Source organism: Pongo pygmaeus, chromosome 6 (genome assembly GCF_028885625.2).
Source record: "Pongo pygmaeus isolate AG05252 chromosome 6, NHGRI_mPonPyg2-v2.0_pri, whole genome shotgun sequence".
Classification (NCBI taxonomy): domain Eukaryota; kingdom Metazoa; phylum Chordata; class Mammalia; order Primates; family Hominidae; genus Pongo; species Pongo pygmaeus.
In genome coordinates this window covers 43,146,181-43,164,865 of record NC_072379.2, presented here as the reverse complement: position 1 = coordinate 43,164,865, position 18,685 = coordinate 43,146,181, and the positions used below count along the sequence as shown (strand labels likewise).

At 41.9% G+C, this 18,685-nt stretch overlaps 1 protein-coding gene across 4 annotated transcripts in view; it reads left to right on the top strand.

The window, feature by feature from the left end:
• The window catches only part of HECW1 (HECT, C2 and WW domain containing E3 ubiquitin protein ligase 1), a 460,467-nt gene that overhangs the window by 264,541 nt on the left and 177,241 nt on the right, over positions 1-18,685 (top strand). Inside the window, exon 1 of one of the 4 annotated variants that reach the window (XM_054495638.2) lies at positions 9,099-9,198. The exons of the other annotated variants lie outside the window; for them this stretch is intronic. Within the exon in view, the coding sequence (XP_054351613.1) occupies positions 9,154-9,198 (45 nt within the window). The 5' untranslated portion in view covers positions 9,099-9,153. Of the gene's footprint in view, positions 1-9,098; positions 9,199-18,685 lie in introns of those variants that run through there. 4 annotated transcript variants of the gene reach the window in all.

Genomic DNA, 18,685 nt, shown 5'->3' with positions numbered 1-18,685 from the left:
TTGATCAGACTAATTTCAGGTTTGATCAGCAGTGGGGACATTTGTACATTTGCTTTTTGGGCAAGGCATCAGGTGGACTTGCCCTTCTAGAACAGAAAGGGAAGGGATTGGGCATCCTCTCACTAGATAATTTACCCAGGCCCTACTCACAATCTCTAACCTCTCAAAGAGGCATTTTGGAAGTTTAGATTCTATCCTAGCCCAACATTAAGGAATCTGTTCAGTTTGAGGGGAAGAGGTCCAGAGCTCACACTAATGAGGCATTCTGGGGTCTCAAGTCTGGAAAGGCTGTTTTATGAAACACTTTTCCCACCAGCTATGGTTCAGCTGCCATACTGTAGGGGTGGGTGGTTTACATCCTTCCTTTCTGGACTCTAAGAAGCAAAATGCCAAATCACGTTCTGTGATCCCCAATGGTTGGTTCTAAACCTTCTCTTCAAGTTGCATTTTCTGTAGAAATGACATTAGAAAAAATTTATGGAAAGTGGAAATGGAAATCCTAATGGAAAGTGGAAATCCTTTCTATGTTTGTAAGAGCCACATTCTGAAATTGGGGTCAGGACATCTATGAAGCCCTGGTGTTTCATGGACACATTTGCACATGTTGCTAGGAATGGATCCAAGGCCCTCATCAGATAAACAGGGTTCATGGCTCCAGAAAGATAATGGACTTCTGTCACAGGAAATATCAATGTCACTCTTTGCTGACATTAAGAGACAATTTAGGGCCAGGTGCAGTGGCTCATGCTTGTAATCCCAGCACTTTGGGAGGCCGAGGCAGGCAGATCACCTGAGGTCAAGAGTTCGAGACCAGCCTGACCAACATGGAGAAACCCCATCTCTACTAAAAATACAAAATTTGCTGGGTGTGGTGGCGCATGCCTGTAATCCCAGCTACTCAGGAGGCTGAGGCAAGAAAATCGCTTGAACTTGGGAGGCGGAGGTTGCGGTGAGCCAAGATCATGCCATTGCACTCCAGCCTGGGCTACAAGACTGAGCGAAACTCCATCTCAAAAAAAATAAAGAGACAATTTGACAGTCTTGATACTGTTAAAAGTCTACCTTTGCCTTTTTGGGAGAGAACACCTTAATCTTTGGCAGCACTATGAAAGCTGGAATGTTCTTATTTACTACCTAGGCATTTACTACCTGACCTAGAAATTGTGAATGAACACATCAAGATAAATATATTCATGTGATGAATCTTGACATGAATATATCCAGTGACCTAGAAAAAAGAGGACATGAAAATTAAATGAGGACTTCTTAAACGAAAGACTTTTCTCTTCTTTCTCTGCAGCAAGGTCCAAATGTTGACTTCTCAGGGATTAGAGGCAAGGAGCTTAGCACAGAATAGACAAAAGGGAATGTTCCCTTTCCCTAAAACAAAACAAAATGGATGAGTTCACAGGTGAAGTCTTTCAAATGATGGAGGGATAGATAAATCTGATACAGCTTAAGCTTTTAAGAGCAAAATCAACTAATTTACATCATTAAAGAAAAGACAAACCATCTGACAAGTGGGCCAGAACCTAAAGTCAGTTTTTAGGGGGGGAAAATGCAATGGCCAATAAACACACAAAAGATGTTCCATCAAGAGAATGAGACGACAAATTACAGACTGGAAGAAAATATTGCAAAATACATATTTGATCAAGGGCTAGTATTCTCAATGTACCAAGAGCTCACGAAAGTCAACAATAAGAAAGCAATCAAGCCAATTTTTAAAAATGGACAAAACACCTGGATAGATATCTCACCAAAAATATACAAATGGAAAATTAGCATATGAAAAGATGCCCAACAATATATGTCATTAGAGAATTGCAAATTAAAACAATGAGGTACCAAAGACACCTATTGAAATAGCCAAAATCCAAACACTAACAACACAAAATTCTGTCAAGGATATGGAGCAACAGGAACTCTCGTTCATTGCTGGTGGAAATGCAAAATGGTACAGCTACTTTGGAAGACAGTTTGGTTGTTTCTCACAAAACTAAACATACCCTTACCATATGATTCAGCAATCTCACTCCTTGGTATTTACCCAACAGAGCTGAAAACTTATATCCATACAAACATCTGCACATGTTTACAGCACCTCTATCCATAATTGTCAAAACTTGGAGGCATCTTGGAAGCAAGATGTCCTTTAGCAGGCAAGCAGATAAATTGTGCTACATCCAAACAATGGAATATTATTCAGTACTAAAAAAAATGAGCTGCCAAGCTATAAAAAAAAATGAGAAAATCTTAGACGCATATTACTAAGTGAAAGAAGCCAATCTGAAAGCCTACATAATTTTACAATTCATCTATATGATCTTCCAAACATATGGAGACAGTAAAAAAGATCAGTGATTGTGAAGATTTAGCGGGGAAGGAGGGATGAATAGGAGGATCACAAAGGATTTTTAGGGCAATGAAATTCTTTTTTTTTTTTGAAATGGAGTCTTGCTCTGTCACCCAGACTGGAGTGCAGTGGCGCGATCTCGACTCACTGCAAGCTCCACTTCCTGGGTTCTCACCATTCTACTGCCTCAGCCTCCCAAGTAGCTGGGACTACAGGCGCCCGCCACCACGCCTGGCTAATTTTTTGTATTTTTAGTAGAGATGGGGTTTTGCCGTGTTAGCCAGGATGGTCTCGATCTCCTGACATTGTGATCCGCCCACCTCGGCCTCCCAAAGTGCTGGGATTACAGGCGTGAGCCACCACGCCCGGCCAATGAAATTCTTTAATGTGATACTATGATGGTGGCTACATGTTATTATACATTTGTCAAAACCCACAGAATATACAACACCAAGAGTAACCACTGATGGGAAGTATGCACTTTGGGTAATAATGATGTGCCAGGGTAGGCTCATCAAGTATGACAAATATGCCACTCTTATGTGGAACGTTGGTAGTTGGGGAGGCTGTGCGTGTGTGGGGACAGGGGATATATGGGAATGCTGTGCTTTCTGCTCAATTTTGCTGTGGACCTAAACCTGCTGTAAAATAAATGAAAGGCTATTTTTTTAAATGCTCCAATCAGACAGCAAAAATTCAAAAGTTTTATGGTACCCAGGGATGATAAGAGAGTGAAAGAAGCATGTGTACACTGTTGGGCCCATTTTTTTCAAGGCAGTTTAGCAAAATTCATCAAATTTATCAAAATTTATCCTGGGCATATTTGCAAAAGCTATTTGGGATATATAGACAAAATTATTCATTGCTGCATTACAGCAACGACAGGAAAGCCAGTGTCTCCATTAGGGAGACTAGATGCTACACTCTATGGGCAAAAGCAGCAGGGGAGCAGATTGTGATTATGGGGAAAGGTTCTCAATACATTTTTTGTTGATGGTGGATTTTGTTTTGTTTTGAGACAGAGTTTCGTTCTTGTTGCCCAGGCTAGAGTGCAATGGCACGGTCTTGGCTCACTGCAACCTCCTCCTCCCTGGTTCAAGTGATTCTTCTGTCTCAACCTCCTGAGTAGCTGGGATTACAGGTGCCCACCACCACGCCCGGCTAATTTTTTTGTATTTTTAGTAGAGACGGGGTTTCACCGTGTTGGCCAGTCTGGTCTTGAACTCCTGACCTCAGGAGATCCGCCTGTCTCGGCCTCCCAAAGTGCTGGGATTACAGGTGTGAGCCACCAAGCCCGGCCTCAATATGTTTTATGAAGTGCAAAAGCAAGGCTCAGAGCAGTGCTTTTAATATTACCCCATTGATGTAGTTTTTAATTAATAGTTAGAAAAATTATTCCCAGGAAAGGATAACAAGAAATGAGTAACAGTGACTACCTTTGAGGATTATGTGGGGGTGGGGTGTGCAGGATTTCACTTATCATTCTGTGCCTTTTCTTTTTTACTTGTTTATATTTACTAACAAAGGGTTATTTTCCTTTTTTTATTATTATTATACCTTAAGTTCTAGGGTACATGTGCACAACGTGCAGGTTTGCTACATTATGTATACATGTGCCATGTTGGTGTGCTGCACCCATTAACTCGTCATTTACATTAGGTATATCTCCTAATGCTATCCCTCCCCGCTCCCCCCTGTTTTCCTTTTTTTAGACTTGTTTATGTTTTCTAACGATAGATTTCTTTTTTAAAAAAATCACAGGAATTATCAAAATAGTGGGATTGTGGCTTTTTGTGTTTTCTCTATTAACTATTTTAACATCTATAATTTTTTAAATAATTTTTTTACAAGGAAAAAGCCTTGTAAAATATTTTTAAATATTTTTTAAAATATTCCCTTTTCTCCCTTCTCATGACTAGTCTGGCTTTATCTAGATGCTCAAACTTGTAGTGTCACAATTTAGTCCTTGATGCGAAGGGAAAGAATGTTGGCATGTGCTAATATATGAGTGCTAAAACAGTTGCCAAATCCCTCCTTTTCCAGAGCAGGGGTCAGACATCCATCAAGTGATATAGATGCCTGTTTAGTCTACCCATCAACCCCACAGCCATTCCTGTGGGAATGATAAACAGAAAAGACAAAACCAATCAATACTGAAACCCATGATTTAATTAAATCCAGAGATGAAGACAGTGCTCAGGCCAGAAATGGAGAGGAATTTCTGATGATTATAATGTTGTTAAGATGCCCCAAACCTGGAGCAGGAAGAGATGGAGGCAAATCAGACTGATGGTGCTGGGAGTCGCTGCAGGCATCACAGTGAACTCTGTGGTGTTGCCCATGCACTTTGGTGTCGTTCTGCCTTCTTCCTTTTTTTTTTCTTTTTGAGACAGAGTCTCCCTCTGTTGCTCAGGCTGGAGTGCAGTGGCTTGATCTGGGCTCACTGCAACCTCTGCTTCTTGGGTTCAAGTGATTCTCCTACCTGAATTTTGTATTTTAGTTGAGATGGGGTTTCTCTGTTGGCCAGGCTCATCTCAAACTCCTGATCTCAAGTGATCCTCCTGCCTTGGCTTCCTAAAGTGCTGCGATTACAGACATGAGCCACCATGCCCGGCTCCTTTCTTCTTTTCCTTTTTTTCCCTGTCTCGCTCTGAAAAAAGAATCTCACTGGTTTTTTTTAAACATTTTTTTCTTTGCCTGTGCCTACAAATACAAATTTGAGTAAACTCTCCCTTCTAATGGCTGATATAGTAGATATACGTGTTTTTTTTTTAGTTTTTAATTGTGATAAAATATACATAACAAAATTTACCATCATAACCATTTTTCAGCATGTAGAGCTCAGTGACACTGCGTGCATTCACTTTGTCCAACCATCATCACTTCCATCTCCAGAACTTTTCATCTTCCCAAACTGAAATTCTGTCCCCACTAAACACCAACTCATCATTCTTCCCATCCTCGGAGCCTTTGGCAGCCAGCGTTCTACTTCCTGTCTCTAGGAATTTGACCACACTAGGCACCTTATATAGGAGGAATCATACAGTGTTTGCCCTTTTGTGCCTGGCTTATTTCAGTGAACATAGTATCTTCAAGGTTCAACCATGTTGCCGCGTGGGCCAGAATTTCCTCCCTTTTTAAGGCTGAATAGTATTCCCTAGTATGTATATGCTCTATTCTGATTATCCATTCCTCTGTAGGAGGATCTACGGGTTGCTTGATATAGGTATTTCTTGGAGGAAACTCCACTGGTTATTTGGTCAGGAAAATAATTTGTTGTTACATTCTTTGCATTGAAATAAGTTATCACTCATTTCATATAAAAAGTATTCTGTGGTTCAAATAAAAAGAAACACTAAGAAAATTCATAGAGGTTGGCTCCTTTTGAAATAAATTCAATGTAAAGAAATTCTAGAAAATTACACCTGTTCTCTACATGATTCAAGAGAACATTGTATCTTTGAAACTTCCTGAGAGAGCAATGAATGGTAAGAAAGACAGTAAGGAGATAATGGGTCCAACCTTTTGACCAACAGTCACAGGTATGTGACTTAGAGACCATGGGAAAAGGAATTACTGAATTAGAAGACAAACTAAAACAAAATCATCCCCAACCCAGTGGAAACAGAAGATGAAAATAGAACTTTTTAAAACCCAGAAATCTAATTTATGAACAACAGATGTTTCTAAAAAATAACATAGAGAAATATAATAACTAGTGAAAAAAAAGATGAAAATTTTTTGATCTAAAAAAATACATACCTAACTAAAATTGAAATTCCTCATATTTCAGAGAGCTTGAATTGATATAATAAAATATATATGTAGGTTCATAGTAGAAAATTTAGTAGACACATAAATAAGAAAAAACAATAATAATCCAATACACAGCAAGCTTCCGGAACTACATAGTCCTTCTTACCATTCATTGCTCTAATAAAGTTTTAAAAATAAAATGTTCTTTTGAATCATGTTAAGAACAATGTGAAATTTCCTAAAATTTCCTTCAGTTTCTTGCATTGAATTTACTCCAAAAGGAGCCAAGGGGTTCCTGGAGGAAGAATTTTTGAACTGAAGAATGCTATAAACAAACAGGAGAAACTGTCGGACGCCTGGAAAATAGCAAAAGCCAAGAAAATTTGAATGTTCTCTTCACAGCACAAAGATGTGCTTGGTAAGATGTCTATTTAAAGGGAAAAAAAAAATAGTTCTCTACCATACCAGTTGTCAGTGATATGTGACTATGCCAAATACAGACATTCTCAAGCACGTAAAAATAGAGAAATTGCCCACATGTCAAATATACGATTTCAGGATTGAGAAAATTGTGGATGGCAGAAACCAGTAGTGAATAAGGAAACTAGTTACTTACAAAGAGATATGAAATGATTGCAAGGATGTATTATTATTTTATTACTTAAATATATATTGTATGGCTTATTGCACCAATTAGCTAAATAAAAAATAATAAAGAGGTACTCTGTAACACTTGTTTTTAAAAAAGCTCCAGGCCAGGCATGGTGGCTCACACCAATAATCCCAGCAGTTTGGGAGGCCGAGGTGGGCAGATCACTTAAGACCAGGAGTTCAAGACCAGCCTGGGCAACATGGCAAAACCCTGTCTCTACAAAAACTACAAAAATTAGCCAGGCATGATAGCATGTGCCTGTAATCCCAGCTACTGGAAGGACTATGGCGAGAGGATTGCTTGAGCTGTGGAGGTCAAGGCTGCAGTGAGCCATGATCAAGCCACTGTACTCCAGCCTGGGTGACAGACAAGACCCTTCTCAAAAAAAAAAAAAAAGGAAAAAAAAGCTCTTTAAAAATCAAGACTTGCCATGGTAAAGATAACATTTGAAGGAAAAAGGCAGTATAATTACTGGTTGAGGTGCATATATATAATCATATATATATGAAATATGTATATATATATATATAACACATATATACACACACTATTTTATTTTATTTTTATTTATATGAGCTTGATCATCTCCACATAACCCAATAAACCAAACATATACTGACCTATTACAGTACCTAACCATGAAACACTAGAGGTTTTTAGAATTAAAATTAGGACCCAAATAAGATTGTAAGATGTCACCAGCTCTAACATTTAAAAAGTAAAATAATACATGTTCCTTGGGAATCCATATAAACAAAAGAAAAATGTCACCGTAATAATCTCACCACCCAAGGAGCCTCAGGAACCTGCAGAAAGGAAGGGCTTTTTGATCATCTCTGACTGCAGAGCCAGCAATTAAAATAAGTGTAGCAAGTCTCCCTGGGATGGGGGTAGCCAGCCAGTATCTGGGCTATGTGGATTCTCCAGGCCATTGGACACCATGCCCTTTACTCAGTAGGTGCCCGTGAGTTGGCAAAAGTCTAGCTGATTACATCCTGGTTTTTAAATCCTAAATGGCCTCTCAATAAAAACTCTTTTTATTAACATTTCATTGAACGATAAAAAATTTCAAATATAGCTGGGCACGGTGGCTTACACCTATAATCCCAGCACTTTGGGAGGCCTAGGCAAGTGGATCACTTGAGGTCAGGAGTTTGATATCAGCCTGGCCAACATGGTGAAACCCCATCTCCACCAAAAATATAAAAAATTAGCTGGGCATGGTGGCAGGCGTCTGTAATCCCAGCTACTCGGGAGGCTGAGGCAGGAGAATCGCTTGAACCCAGGGGGCAGAGATTGCAGTGAACCGAGATCGTGCCATTGCACTCCAGCCTGGGTAACAGAGCAAGGACTCTGTCTCAAAAAAAAAGAAATTTCAAATATATAGATCTTGATTTCAGATTTGTAACATTCAACTCCAGCATTCAATTTAGTGGTCACACTCTAGTGAAAAAAAGAGAATTTTCTTCAGGTAAAAGTCTTGAGAAAAATAAATTCTTACTTCCCAAGGATCTCACAGAGCCAACATGAGTAAAGTTAGTCTGACTTGTAAGCAGGTGAATGAATGTAGCACAGAGGCATTCGGGCAAGTCAGAGATGCCTGGGACTGTGCTCTTCCCATCCCTGGCCTCACTCAACACTGTGAGACCCAGGGTAGGGAGGAAGGCAGCCCAGGCCCGTCTCCTCCTCCACACCAACTACCTTTTCAAGCCTGTTCTGAAGGCAGAATGTTCTACTATCAGTGCTTTTTACCCTTCTTGCTCTATGAGGACAGGGAAGTTCAGGTTGATGAACAAGTGGATTAACTATGATCAACTGATTTCTTTTGCTTCAAAACACACATTAAGACTAACCCAAAGAGCAAAGCCCTCAAAATGCGCTTACTCAAGAGTTTGTGGTTCACTGTGACCTCGCCCTGCCCCCTCACAATAATTAATCTCAGGTTCTAGTAGATCATTAGATCCCACTTCTTTCAACCATCTAAACTAGGTGAAAGTGTCCCTGGATTTAAGGTGCTGTAGCTTAAGACAGGACTGGTGCTTTTAGATCAGGGGTTTTCTCCGGTGGGCTGTTTCCTGAAAGAGTCCAAAAAATTAGAATCAAATCCTTGCATATGAATGCACAGAAATAACATTTTTTTTCTCTTTGTGAGTTTTTCCTATGTTACTTACAGCAGAGATGGCAGAAGCCCTTAAGTTAATGAAGTCCTCAGGCATGTTGCCAGGGTGTAAATGCCCTTATCTGTGCTCTCTGCCAATGGGAAGTCAGAATTATCAAGCAGCCCTTGGATCAAAGGGAAGTCTGATCCTGGGGACTTTCTTATGCCTCCCCCAGAGCTATGGATAATTTCCCTGCCTGCATTCTTCACTGCAACTCTCTTTTATGAGAAATGGCTGCTCTGGCAGAACACAAAGATGACTGCATTTCCAAGGAGGTTAGTAGACCCTTAGCATTAATGCTCAGTTTATGGGTACAATGTAGTTATACATCCAAATTTATACATTTACACATAGTCACTAATAATAGTTGTGTTTTAAAGAGTTGAGTTTAATTGGAAACTACTTAATTTTGTTAGCCAAGTATATAATATGTATATATGTGTGTTACACTTTCAGATTTTAAAAAAAAGCTTGCTTGCTTAAAATTGTCAACATTACATTTTTGTAATCTAGTTATTCTAATCTAGAATCTAGAAAAATCGTTTTCTTTGTAGACCCTTCATTTCTAGAAATTTCTAAGTCTCTTTAGTTTGCCTTTTATTAAGGACTTAGAGAGCGAATATGAGGTGATTTTGCTCTCCTGTGTGCACAGTGACTACTGGATGAGGAGAAAGAAGAGGACTTGTCAGGAATAGGATTATTCAAGAGCAAGAGAATCTAACTTTTCAGAGAGCAGCCTGTAACACAGAGCTATCTAGAACAGTCACGTGGTTTATGAGCGGAGCTCTCTCAGATAACTTGCCTTAGAAAGATTCTGCATTGCCCTCTCAGACATCCCAAATACGCATGGTTAAAACCCTTTGCACTTTTGGCCAGGCATGGCGGCTCACACCTGTAATTCTAGCACTTTGGGAGGCCAAGGCGGGTGGATCACTTGAGGTCGGGAGTTTGAGACCAGCCTGGCCAACATAGTGAAACCCCATCTCTACTAAACATACAAAAAATTAGCTGAGTGTGGTGGTGCGCACCTGTAATCCCAGCTACTCAGGAGGCTGAGGCACGAGAATAGCTTGAACCCAGGATGCAGAGGTTGCTGTGAACTGAGATTGTGCCACTGCACTCCAGCCTGGGCAACAGAGTGAGACTGTCTCAAAAAACAAAAATAAAAACAAAAGAAGGAGGCAGTGTCAGGCAAGGGCAGAGCAGCAGGAATGATGGTGAAACAGACAAAACTGTCTCAAAAAACAAAATAAAAAACCCTTTGCACTTTGAACAGGAAAGAAAATAGGGACAACCTACCTTCCAGACATAGAACATGGGGTGGTTATTGCTTATGGGGGGGCGGTGTGCCCTTGCTCACACAAGCACTGTGTTGGACTAATAGGCATAGGAAGTTAAGAGCACGACTGAAGTAAAACAAAACCCATCACCCTCACCTGGCAAAACCCCACCCTCGTTAAACTTAATTCTCTGTCCACTCTTTACTTGCATCCAGGCAGCATAAGAGTGTTCCTTTAATCTTATGACCACAGATCTCAAGCTCCCTTTAAAGCTCACTCCCAAAAGCACTGCACCTCTCTGATGTGGAGAGAAGGCTGCTTTACACTTTCATTTCCCTCACACCTAGAGTGCCCTTCCCTCTCTCACTGAGAAATGAAGGCAATCAGAACACACTCAGCCTGTCTGCACACACACTCCCATGCTGTGCCTCCTTCCAGTGACAACTGTCTCAAGCCAGCCTCTCCATTTGCACATGGGATCCCATCCTATCTTGTGTTTAAGCAGCCTTGATCCTGAAAGTAGCTCCTCCTTCTCCTGCATAGTCCACTGTCCTCTCCGCTCAATCACTTCCATCCCATTACATAACAATTCCACTCAGAACTCTCCAGTGGCTTTATCACCATCATTCCTGCTGCTCTGCCCTCGCCTGACACTGCCTCCTTCTTTTCCACCTAATTCCAGCCTCGAGGGTCCTCTTTCTAACCCTTGAATACAGCAAGATGGTTCTTCCCTCAGGGCCCTTGCGCTTCAGGTTTCTCTGCTTGGGACAGTTCCTCCAAATAAATAATTCACTCCCTCCCCCCATTTAGATCTTTTTCCCAAATGTCACCTCCTGGGAGAGGCCTTACATCACCACCCTATCTAAACTATTCTCCACACAGCTCTTTATTTTCTCCAATCACTATTTTCATTCATGGTGCTGGTGTTGTAATTGTGTTTGACTCCCTCCTAAAGGGCAGCCTCCAGGGGCAGAGATGTACCTGCCTGTCCTCTTCAGAGCTGTTCCTTATCACGCACCAGAGCAGTACCTGGCACAGAGCAGACGGCCCATAAAACATTTGTATCCAACAAACATGGGTTATTCCCTGGCTCAGCCACTTAATAACTTGGTGGCCTTGGGCCTCAATTTCTCTTTTGTTGAGACAAGGTCTCACTCTGTAGCCCAGGCTAGAATTCAGTGGTGTTATCAGGTTCACTGCAACTTTGACCTCCTGTGCTCAAGCAATGCCCCTGCCTCAGCCTCCTGAGTAGCTAGGACTACAGGCACATGCCACCACACCTGGCTAATATTTTAAAAATATTTTAAATTTTTGTAGAGATGGAGTCTTGCTTTGTTGCCTACGCTGGTCTCAAACTCCTGGGCTCAAGCGATTCTCCTGTCTTGTCCCCCCAAAGTGCTGGGATTACAGGAGTGAGCCACTGTGCCCAGCCTCTTTGAGTTTCTTTTGCTCAACATTACTTTTGTAGGATTAATCCATATCGTGCTGTAGTTTTTCATTCTTTTGTGTGACTGTACCAGTTTATTTATTCTACTGTTGATGGACATTTGGGTTTACTGTTGCTGCTATGAATATTTTTATACATTTTTTTGGTGAACGTATGTGATTTTTTCCCCCTAGATGAAGTTTTGCTCTTGTTACCTAGGCTAGGGTGCAATGGTGTGATCTTGGCTCACTGCAACCTCCATCTCCTGGGTTCAAGCGATTGTCCTGCCTCAGCCTCTGAGTAGCTGGGATTACAGGTGCCCACAACCACACTCGGGTAATTTTTTGTATTTTTAGTAGAGACAGCATTTCACCATGTTGCCCAGGTTGATCTCAAACTCCTGACCTCAGGTGATCCACCTGCCTTGGCCTCCTGAAGTGCTGGGATTACAGACATGAGCCACCAGGCCTGGCCAATATATGTGACTTTTGATGGGTATATAATTAGGGTGAAATTATTAGGTCATGGTTTATGCATATGGTAATTTTTAGTAGATTCTGCTAAAGTTTTACGAAGTGGTTTTACAAATTTACACTTCCACCAGCAGTGTATGAGAGCTCCAGTTGTTCCACATCCTTGCCAACACTTGATATTGTCTTTTTATTTTTAGTTGTGAAAGGGTATGTAGTAGTATTGCAGTGTAGTTTCATTTGTATCTTCCTGATGATTAATGAAGTGAACATTTTTTCATGTTAGGGACCCCAGGTTTATTGGCCACTAGATTCCTGCTTTTGTGAAGTGTTTGCAAAATCTTTTGTCCTTTTTTCCCATTGGGCTATTTACTTTTTTCAAGTTAATTTGTAGTTCTTTATATATTCTGGATATAGTTCTTTGTTATATATCTTCTACCCGTGGATGGCATTTTAAAATCTTCGTGCTGTGGTGAATTAAAGTTCTTACTTTTATTTATTTATTTACTTCTTTGAGACAAGAGTCTTGCTCTGTTACCAAAGCTGGAGGGCGATGGCTTGATCACAGCTCACTGCAGCCCTGAACTCCTGGGCTCAAGCAATTCTCCCACCTTTGCCTCCTGAGTAGCTAGGACTACAGGCACATACTACCATGCATGGCTAAGTTTTTTTTTGTTTGTTTTTTGTTTTTTTTTGAGATGGAGTCTTTCTCTGTCACCTAGGCTGGAGTGCAGTGGTGCGATATCCGCTCACTGCAGCCTCCACCTCCCAGGTGATTCTCCTGTCTCCTGTCTCAACCTCCCGAGTAGCTGGGATTACAGGCATGTGCCACCACACCCAGCTAATTTTTGTATTTTCAGTGGAGACAGAGTTTCACCATGTTGGCTAGGCTGGTTGCAAACTCTTGACCTCAGGTGATCCGCCTGCCTTGGCCCCACAAAGTGCTGGGATTATACGTGTGAGCCACCACACCTGGCTGATAATTTTTAAAAAATTTTTTTAGAAATGAGGTTTCACTATGTTGCCCAGGCTGGTCTCAAACTCCTGGCCTCAAGCAGTCCTCCTGCCTTGGCCTCCCAGAGTGCTATGATTACAGGTGTGAGGCACCACACCCAGCCGAGCCTCAAATTCTGGATTTATAATGATATGGATAGATGATAAAAATAGAAGCCCCTCACACCTGTGGTCCCAGCAGTTTGGGAGGCCGAGGCAGGTGGATCACGAGGTCAGGAGATCCAGACCATCCTGGCTAACATGGTGAAACCCCGTCTCTACTAAAAAATACAAAAAATTAGCCGGGCATGGTGGCAGGTGCCTGTAGTCCCAGCTGCTCGGGAGGCTGAGGCAGGAGAATGGCGTGAACCCAGGAGGCAGAGCTTGCAGTGAGCCGAGATCGTGCCACTGCACTCCAGCCTGGGCGACACAGCGAGACTCCGTCTCAAAAAAAAAAAAAATAAATAGAAGCGCCTTCAGAGGACTGTGGAAAGTGTGTCTGAGGATGCGGTGAAGCAATGCCTGTGATGCTGTCAGCACTTGCCCCACATGGGGTAACTACCTAGGAAAAGTTAATTAGTACTGTTTTGTGAGCTTTTCTATGATGTTTCTCTCTGGAACTACTCCAGCTCTCTGGTTACAAAATACATAGATTTCAACATCATAGAGAAAATGCATATTTGGACAACATATACAAAACTGGAAAGTGCAAAAGATAACGAGTTACTGCCTATAAGCAGGAGCTTAATCCCTCATTCAAGATGTCTTTTAAAGGAATTTACTGACCCTAGAATAGTATCTGTGAGATGAATAGACAGTGGGTCTATCCCACCAGATGGAAGGATGGATGTGGGGGGAGGGGTTGGATAAATGAGTGAACTGAGTGGATGGATTGCACATAGTTCAAAATGATGACTGAAATGTGGATTTATTATCTTTAAGTTCTGGGATACATGTGCTAAACATGCAGGTTTGTTACATAGGTATACATGTGCCATGGTGGATTGCTGCACCCATCAACCCGTCATCTAGGTTTTAAGCCTCGCATGCATTAGGGGTTTGTCCTAATGCTCTCCCTCCCCTTGTCCCCCACCACCCAACAGGCCCCAGTGTGTGATGTTCCCTTCCCTGTGTCCATGTGTTCTCATTTTTCAACTCCCACTTATGAGTGAGAACATGTGGTGTTTGGTTTTCTGTTCCTGTGTTAGTTTACTGAGAACGATGGCTTCCGGCTTCATCCATGTACCTGCAAAGGACATGAACTCATTATTTTTTATGGCAGCATAGTATTCCATGGTGTATGTGTGCCACATTTTCTTTATCCAGTCTATCATTGATGGGTATTCGGGTTGGTTCCAAGTCTTTGCTATTGTAAATCGTGCTACAGTAAACATACGTGTGCATATGTCTTTATAGTAGCATGATTTATAATCCTTTGGGTATATACCCAGTAATGGGATTGCTGAGTCAAATGGTATTTCTGGTTCTAGATCCTTGAGGAATTGCCACACTGTCTTCCACAATGGTTGAACTAATTTACACTCCCACCAACAGTGTAAAAGCGTTCCTATTTCTCCACAGCCTCACCAGCATCTGTTGTTTCCTGACTTTTTAATAATTGCCATTCTAACTGGCGTGAAATGGTATCTCATTGTGGTTTTGATTTGCATTTCTCTAATGACCAGTGATGATGAGCTTTTTTTCATATGTTTATTGGCCACATAAATACCTTCTTTTGAGAAGCGTCTGTTCATGTCCTTTGCCCACTTTTTGATAGGGTTGTTTTCTTATAAATTTGTTTAAGTTCCTTGTAGATTCTGGATATTAGCAAATATTTCTAAGAAAATGCAGTTGGCCCTTGAACAACACAGGAGTTTAAGGCTTCCAATCCCCCATGCAGTCAAACATTTGTGTGTAACTTTTGACTCCCCCAAAACTTAACCACTAACACCGTGTTGTTAACTAGAAGCCTTGCCAGTAACATAAACAGTTGATTAACATATTTTATATGTTATTTGTATTATATACCATAGTCTTACAATAAAGTAAGCTAGAGAAAAAATATTAAGAAAGTCATAAGGAAGAGAAAATATATTTGCTAGTCATTAAGTGGAAGTGAATCATCATAAAGGTTTTCATCCTTTTCATTACATTGAGTAGACTGAGGAGGAGGAGGAGGAAGAGGAAGAGTTGGTCTTGCTGTCTCTGAGTTGGTGGTTTGTCTGCAAGTTTTTTCAAATTGTTGCAAACTCCAAAATGTTTTCCAATATATGTATTGAAAAAATTCATATATAAGTAGACCCACACAGTTCAAACCAATGTTGTTCAAGAGTGAACTGTAATTTGACGAGAATTACTATCGGTTACTTTTAGAGCACAAGTGAGTGTTGTATTGGGGGTTCTCCACGTACCCCCTGGAAATGCAGAAGAAGGTAGGCGTGAAGTTCTTGGATTCTGGCCAGTAATTAATGAAAGATTAACTCACTCATCCCATGATCCAGCAACCCATGGGTAGCGGGAAGCTCCAGGGACACCTCTGGAGGGAATGTGGCAGCTGCTGCAGGAAGACAGAGCCCCAAGATGGTGGTGTGCCCACGGCTGGCAGCAAGCTCATCCTTGGACCTTAGAGAGCTTTTCCTAAGTATCCATGTGGCATGTCCATAGGAAAAAAGATGTTACATTAGCAAGAAAAAAATACATCTTTGCCTAAAACTTAAACATATTTTTAGATGGGAATACAACTTAGAAATTTTAAAGCAAGTCAGTGAGGGGGAAAATGTTTGCCTTTAAAAAAATCATTTTCTAGGCATCTTTTCTTTTAGTGAGGAGTAAATATTATCATGTTTTTGCCATTACACTCACATGAATGAGCCATGTCCATTCTTCTTTGGATTATCCCTCAAAATTGCTCATCTATTCAGTGAGAGGGAGTGGGTGGCTAGAAAGAGCTCTATGCAAAATGCAGCCCTTGTCTTCACTAAGCAGACTGTCTGACCCAGATGGAACAGCAACCGACACACTTCCTATGATTTCATTTACCCAAAGGCTTTGCAGTCGTTTGGTTTAATCACTATTTTAAAAAGTAGAATCAAAGCAGTTTCTCCCTCCAACCTCACATGCTTAGATGAAAAGAGCTAACTCTTGTCACTCCTGCATCCGTAACTAGACTTGGTGATAAAGGACAAAACCCAGGTCTGGAAGGACAATAATTACAAGGAGTTTCATAATTTGTAAGAAAAAGATCCTGAATTCAAAGAAATGGGTTCAGCCAAAGGGGCGTCTGTCTTTCCCTCAACACTCTCTTCCAATCGGTCTCCAAGTTCTATCCATTTTATCACTTGGCAGTCTCCCCTCTCCCCTCCCCTCCCCTCCTGCATACTGACAGACAGGGTTTGTGTCATTGTCATCACTCAGACACTGTTGCAGCTGCCTCCAAATTAGTCTCTCTGCCTCTGTCTTCTGCCCTCTAATTTTGTGATTCACATCCTTGAGTATACACTGGACTCACCTGGGAGCCTTAAAGAGGAGAGATGCACAAGTCCCACCCACCTCCCCACCCCCAGTCTGACTCACATGGTCTTGGTAAAGCCTGGGGCAGCTCCTACACCATGGCAGAGCCGTCCCTCAGAGAGCTGGGGTAAGGGGCTGATCTCTATGAGTTCATGTTGCCCTTGCTAACAGAAGAGCAAGGCCACTTACACAGTTCGTGGTTTCCAGAAGATGAAGACCAGCCACAGTTTTCCAGGAGAAATACAACTGTTGTTGGTTCTACAATCAGGCAGATATTTCTCCCAAGGCAAAAGAATATGTCGAAAATGAGCTTTGGATCATAAAGGAAATCGCTTGAAGAAGGTTGTATTCGTTTCCTATTTTGTTGTGTTACAAATTATCACAAAGTTAGCTCATGGGTCTATAGGTCAGAAGTCCTGGACAGCATGGCTGGATTCTCTGCTCAGTCTATTGCAAGGTAAAATACCTGAAATCAATGTCAGCCAGGCTGAGTTCTCATCTGGAAGTTCTGTGGAAAAGCCTGCTTTCAAGCTCATTCTTGTTGTTGACAGAATTCAGTTCCTTGTGGTTAGGACTGAAGTGCCTGTTTCCTGTTTCCTTGCTGACTCAGCCAGGGGCCACCCTAGGTCCCTCATGCTGCCCACATTCCTTACCACATGGTCCCCTCCATCTTCCCGCCAGCAATGGTATGTCAAACCCTTCTCACCTTCAATCTTTGACTTCCTCTCTCTCTTTGACCTCTAGGCCCAGATTGAAAGAGTTTGTGTGATTAAGTCAGCCCCTTCTAATGTCCCTTTGTTAAAGTCAGCTATCCTGATCCCAGAGTAATTCACAGTCCCTGGGCACATACACCACAGAGGCAGGAAATCTTGGGGCCCATCTTAGAATTCTGCCTGCTTCAAAGGCTCAGAAGGGTCCCCCTAGTCATCCTGGTATTTGGAGGTTGAAGGTGGAGGAGGAAAGAGAAGAGCCAAGCCATCCCAACTCAGCCCAGAGTTTCTAACTACCCACATGATACAGAAACCCACTCCCAGGGATGTGCATGAGCCCTTAAGAAGCAGTGCTGCCCTGGCTCAAACAGCTTACCCTACATGAGCTGCCAACACTTGCCCCTAGATCCAGCCTGATGCCAAAGCAACCAGGGAGATGTTCCTTCCCCCCTGCATGTTTCTCCTGTCTTCTAATGAAACCCTTCCAGAAATTCTGCCCCACCCACTTCCCCACCAGCTTCAGCTGTGTCACCTATCATCTCAAGTTGTGAGCCCTCGTCTCAGGTCCATGGACTCTCAAATCAGCTCAGATGAGGGAGGAATGTGTCTGTCAGCTCCCTCATCTGGGCCAGCTGAAGGGTGTAGAAGCTAACAGAAGCTCACCGCACTGTGCTTTTATTTTTTATTTCACATAAGGACAGGTTTTGTTTACAAAATAATTAAAATAGCAGCTTGACATGAATTCCTTAGAAAACAGGATAGAAACATAAGGCCAAGACTACCCACATATTAAGTCAATCCAGATGAGTGTGGCATGCCAGGCAATGCATTTGTTTTCCTGGGGTGTGTATTTCAAATAGAGTCTGGCTGGGCAGAAACATGATCCAGCCATTTAGAAGGCACTGAGGCAGCTTCCAGGACTGTGTTTTGGTCCCATCTTTTCCTCACAGCAGCTTTTTCTTGTCATGAAACCATCAGCCCTCATTCTCCCACTCCCTCTCCATCTCTCCCAACCACCAATCCCATTGTTCTCCCTCCCCTCCTCACGCAGCCCCCAGCCAGCCCCTTCCCTTGGGCTGGCTTCGAATGGATCGAGATTATGGAAACGGATTCATCTTCACTCTTCCTGTTCTACCTTTTTCTAAGTCTTAGAAGATCCAGGTCTTTCTCTGTGGTCTTTATTCATCAAAACTACTACAGTGTTGGTGTCTTTCTGATTAAAGGACTCAGGTTCCTCAAGTTTGAAGGAGAAAGTAAGTTTTAAATACTTTTTACAAAGGAAACTTTCCTTCTTTCTTCTGCCTGTATGTTTATCTAATTCCACAACCAACCAGAGAAATAGGACCATCCATCTTCAGGTCTTTTACAGACTT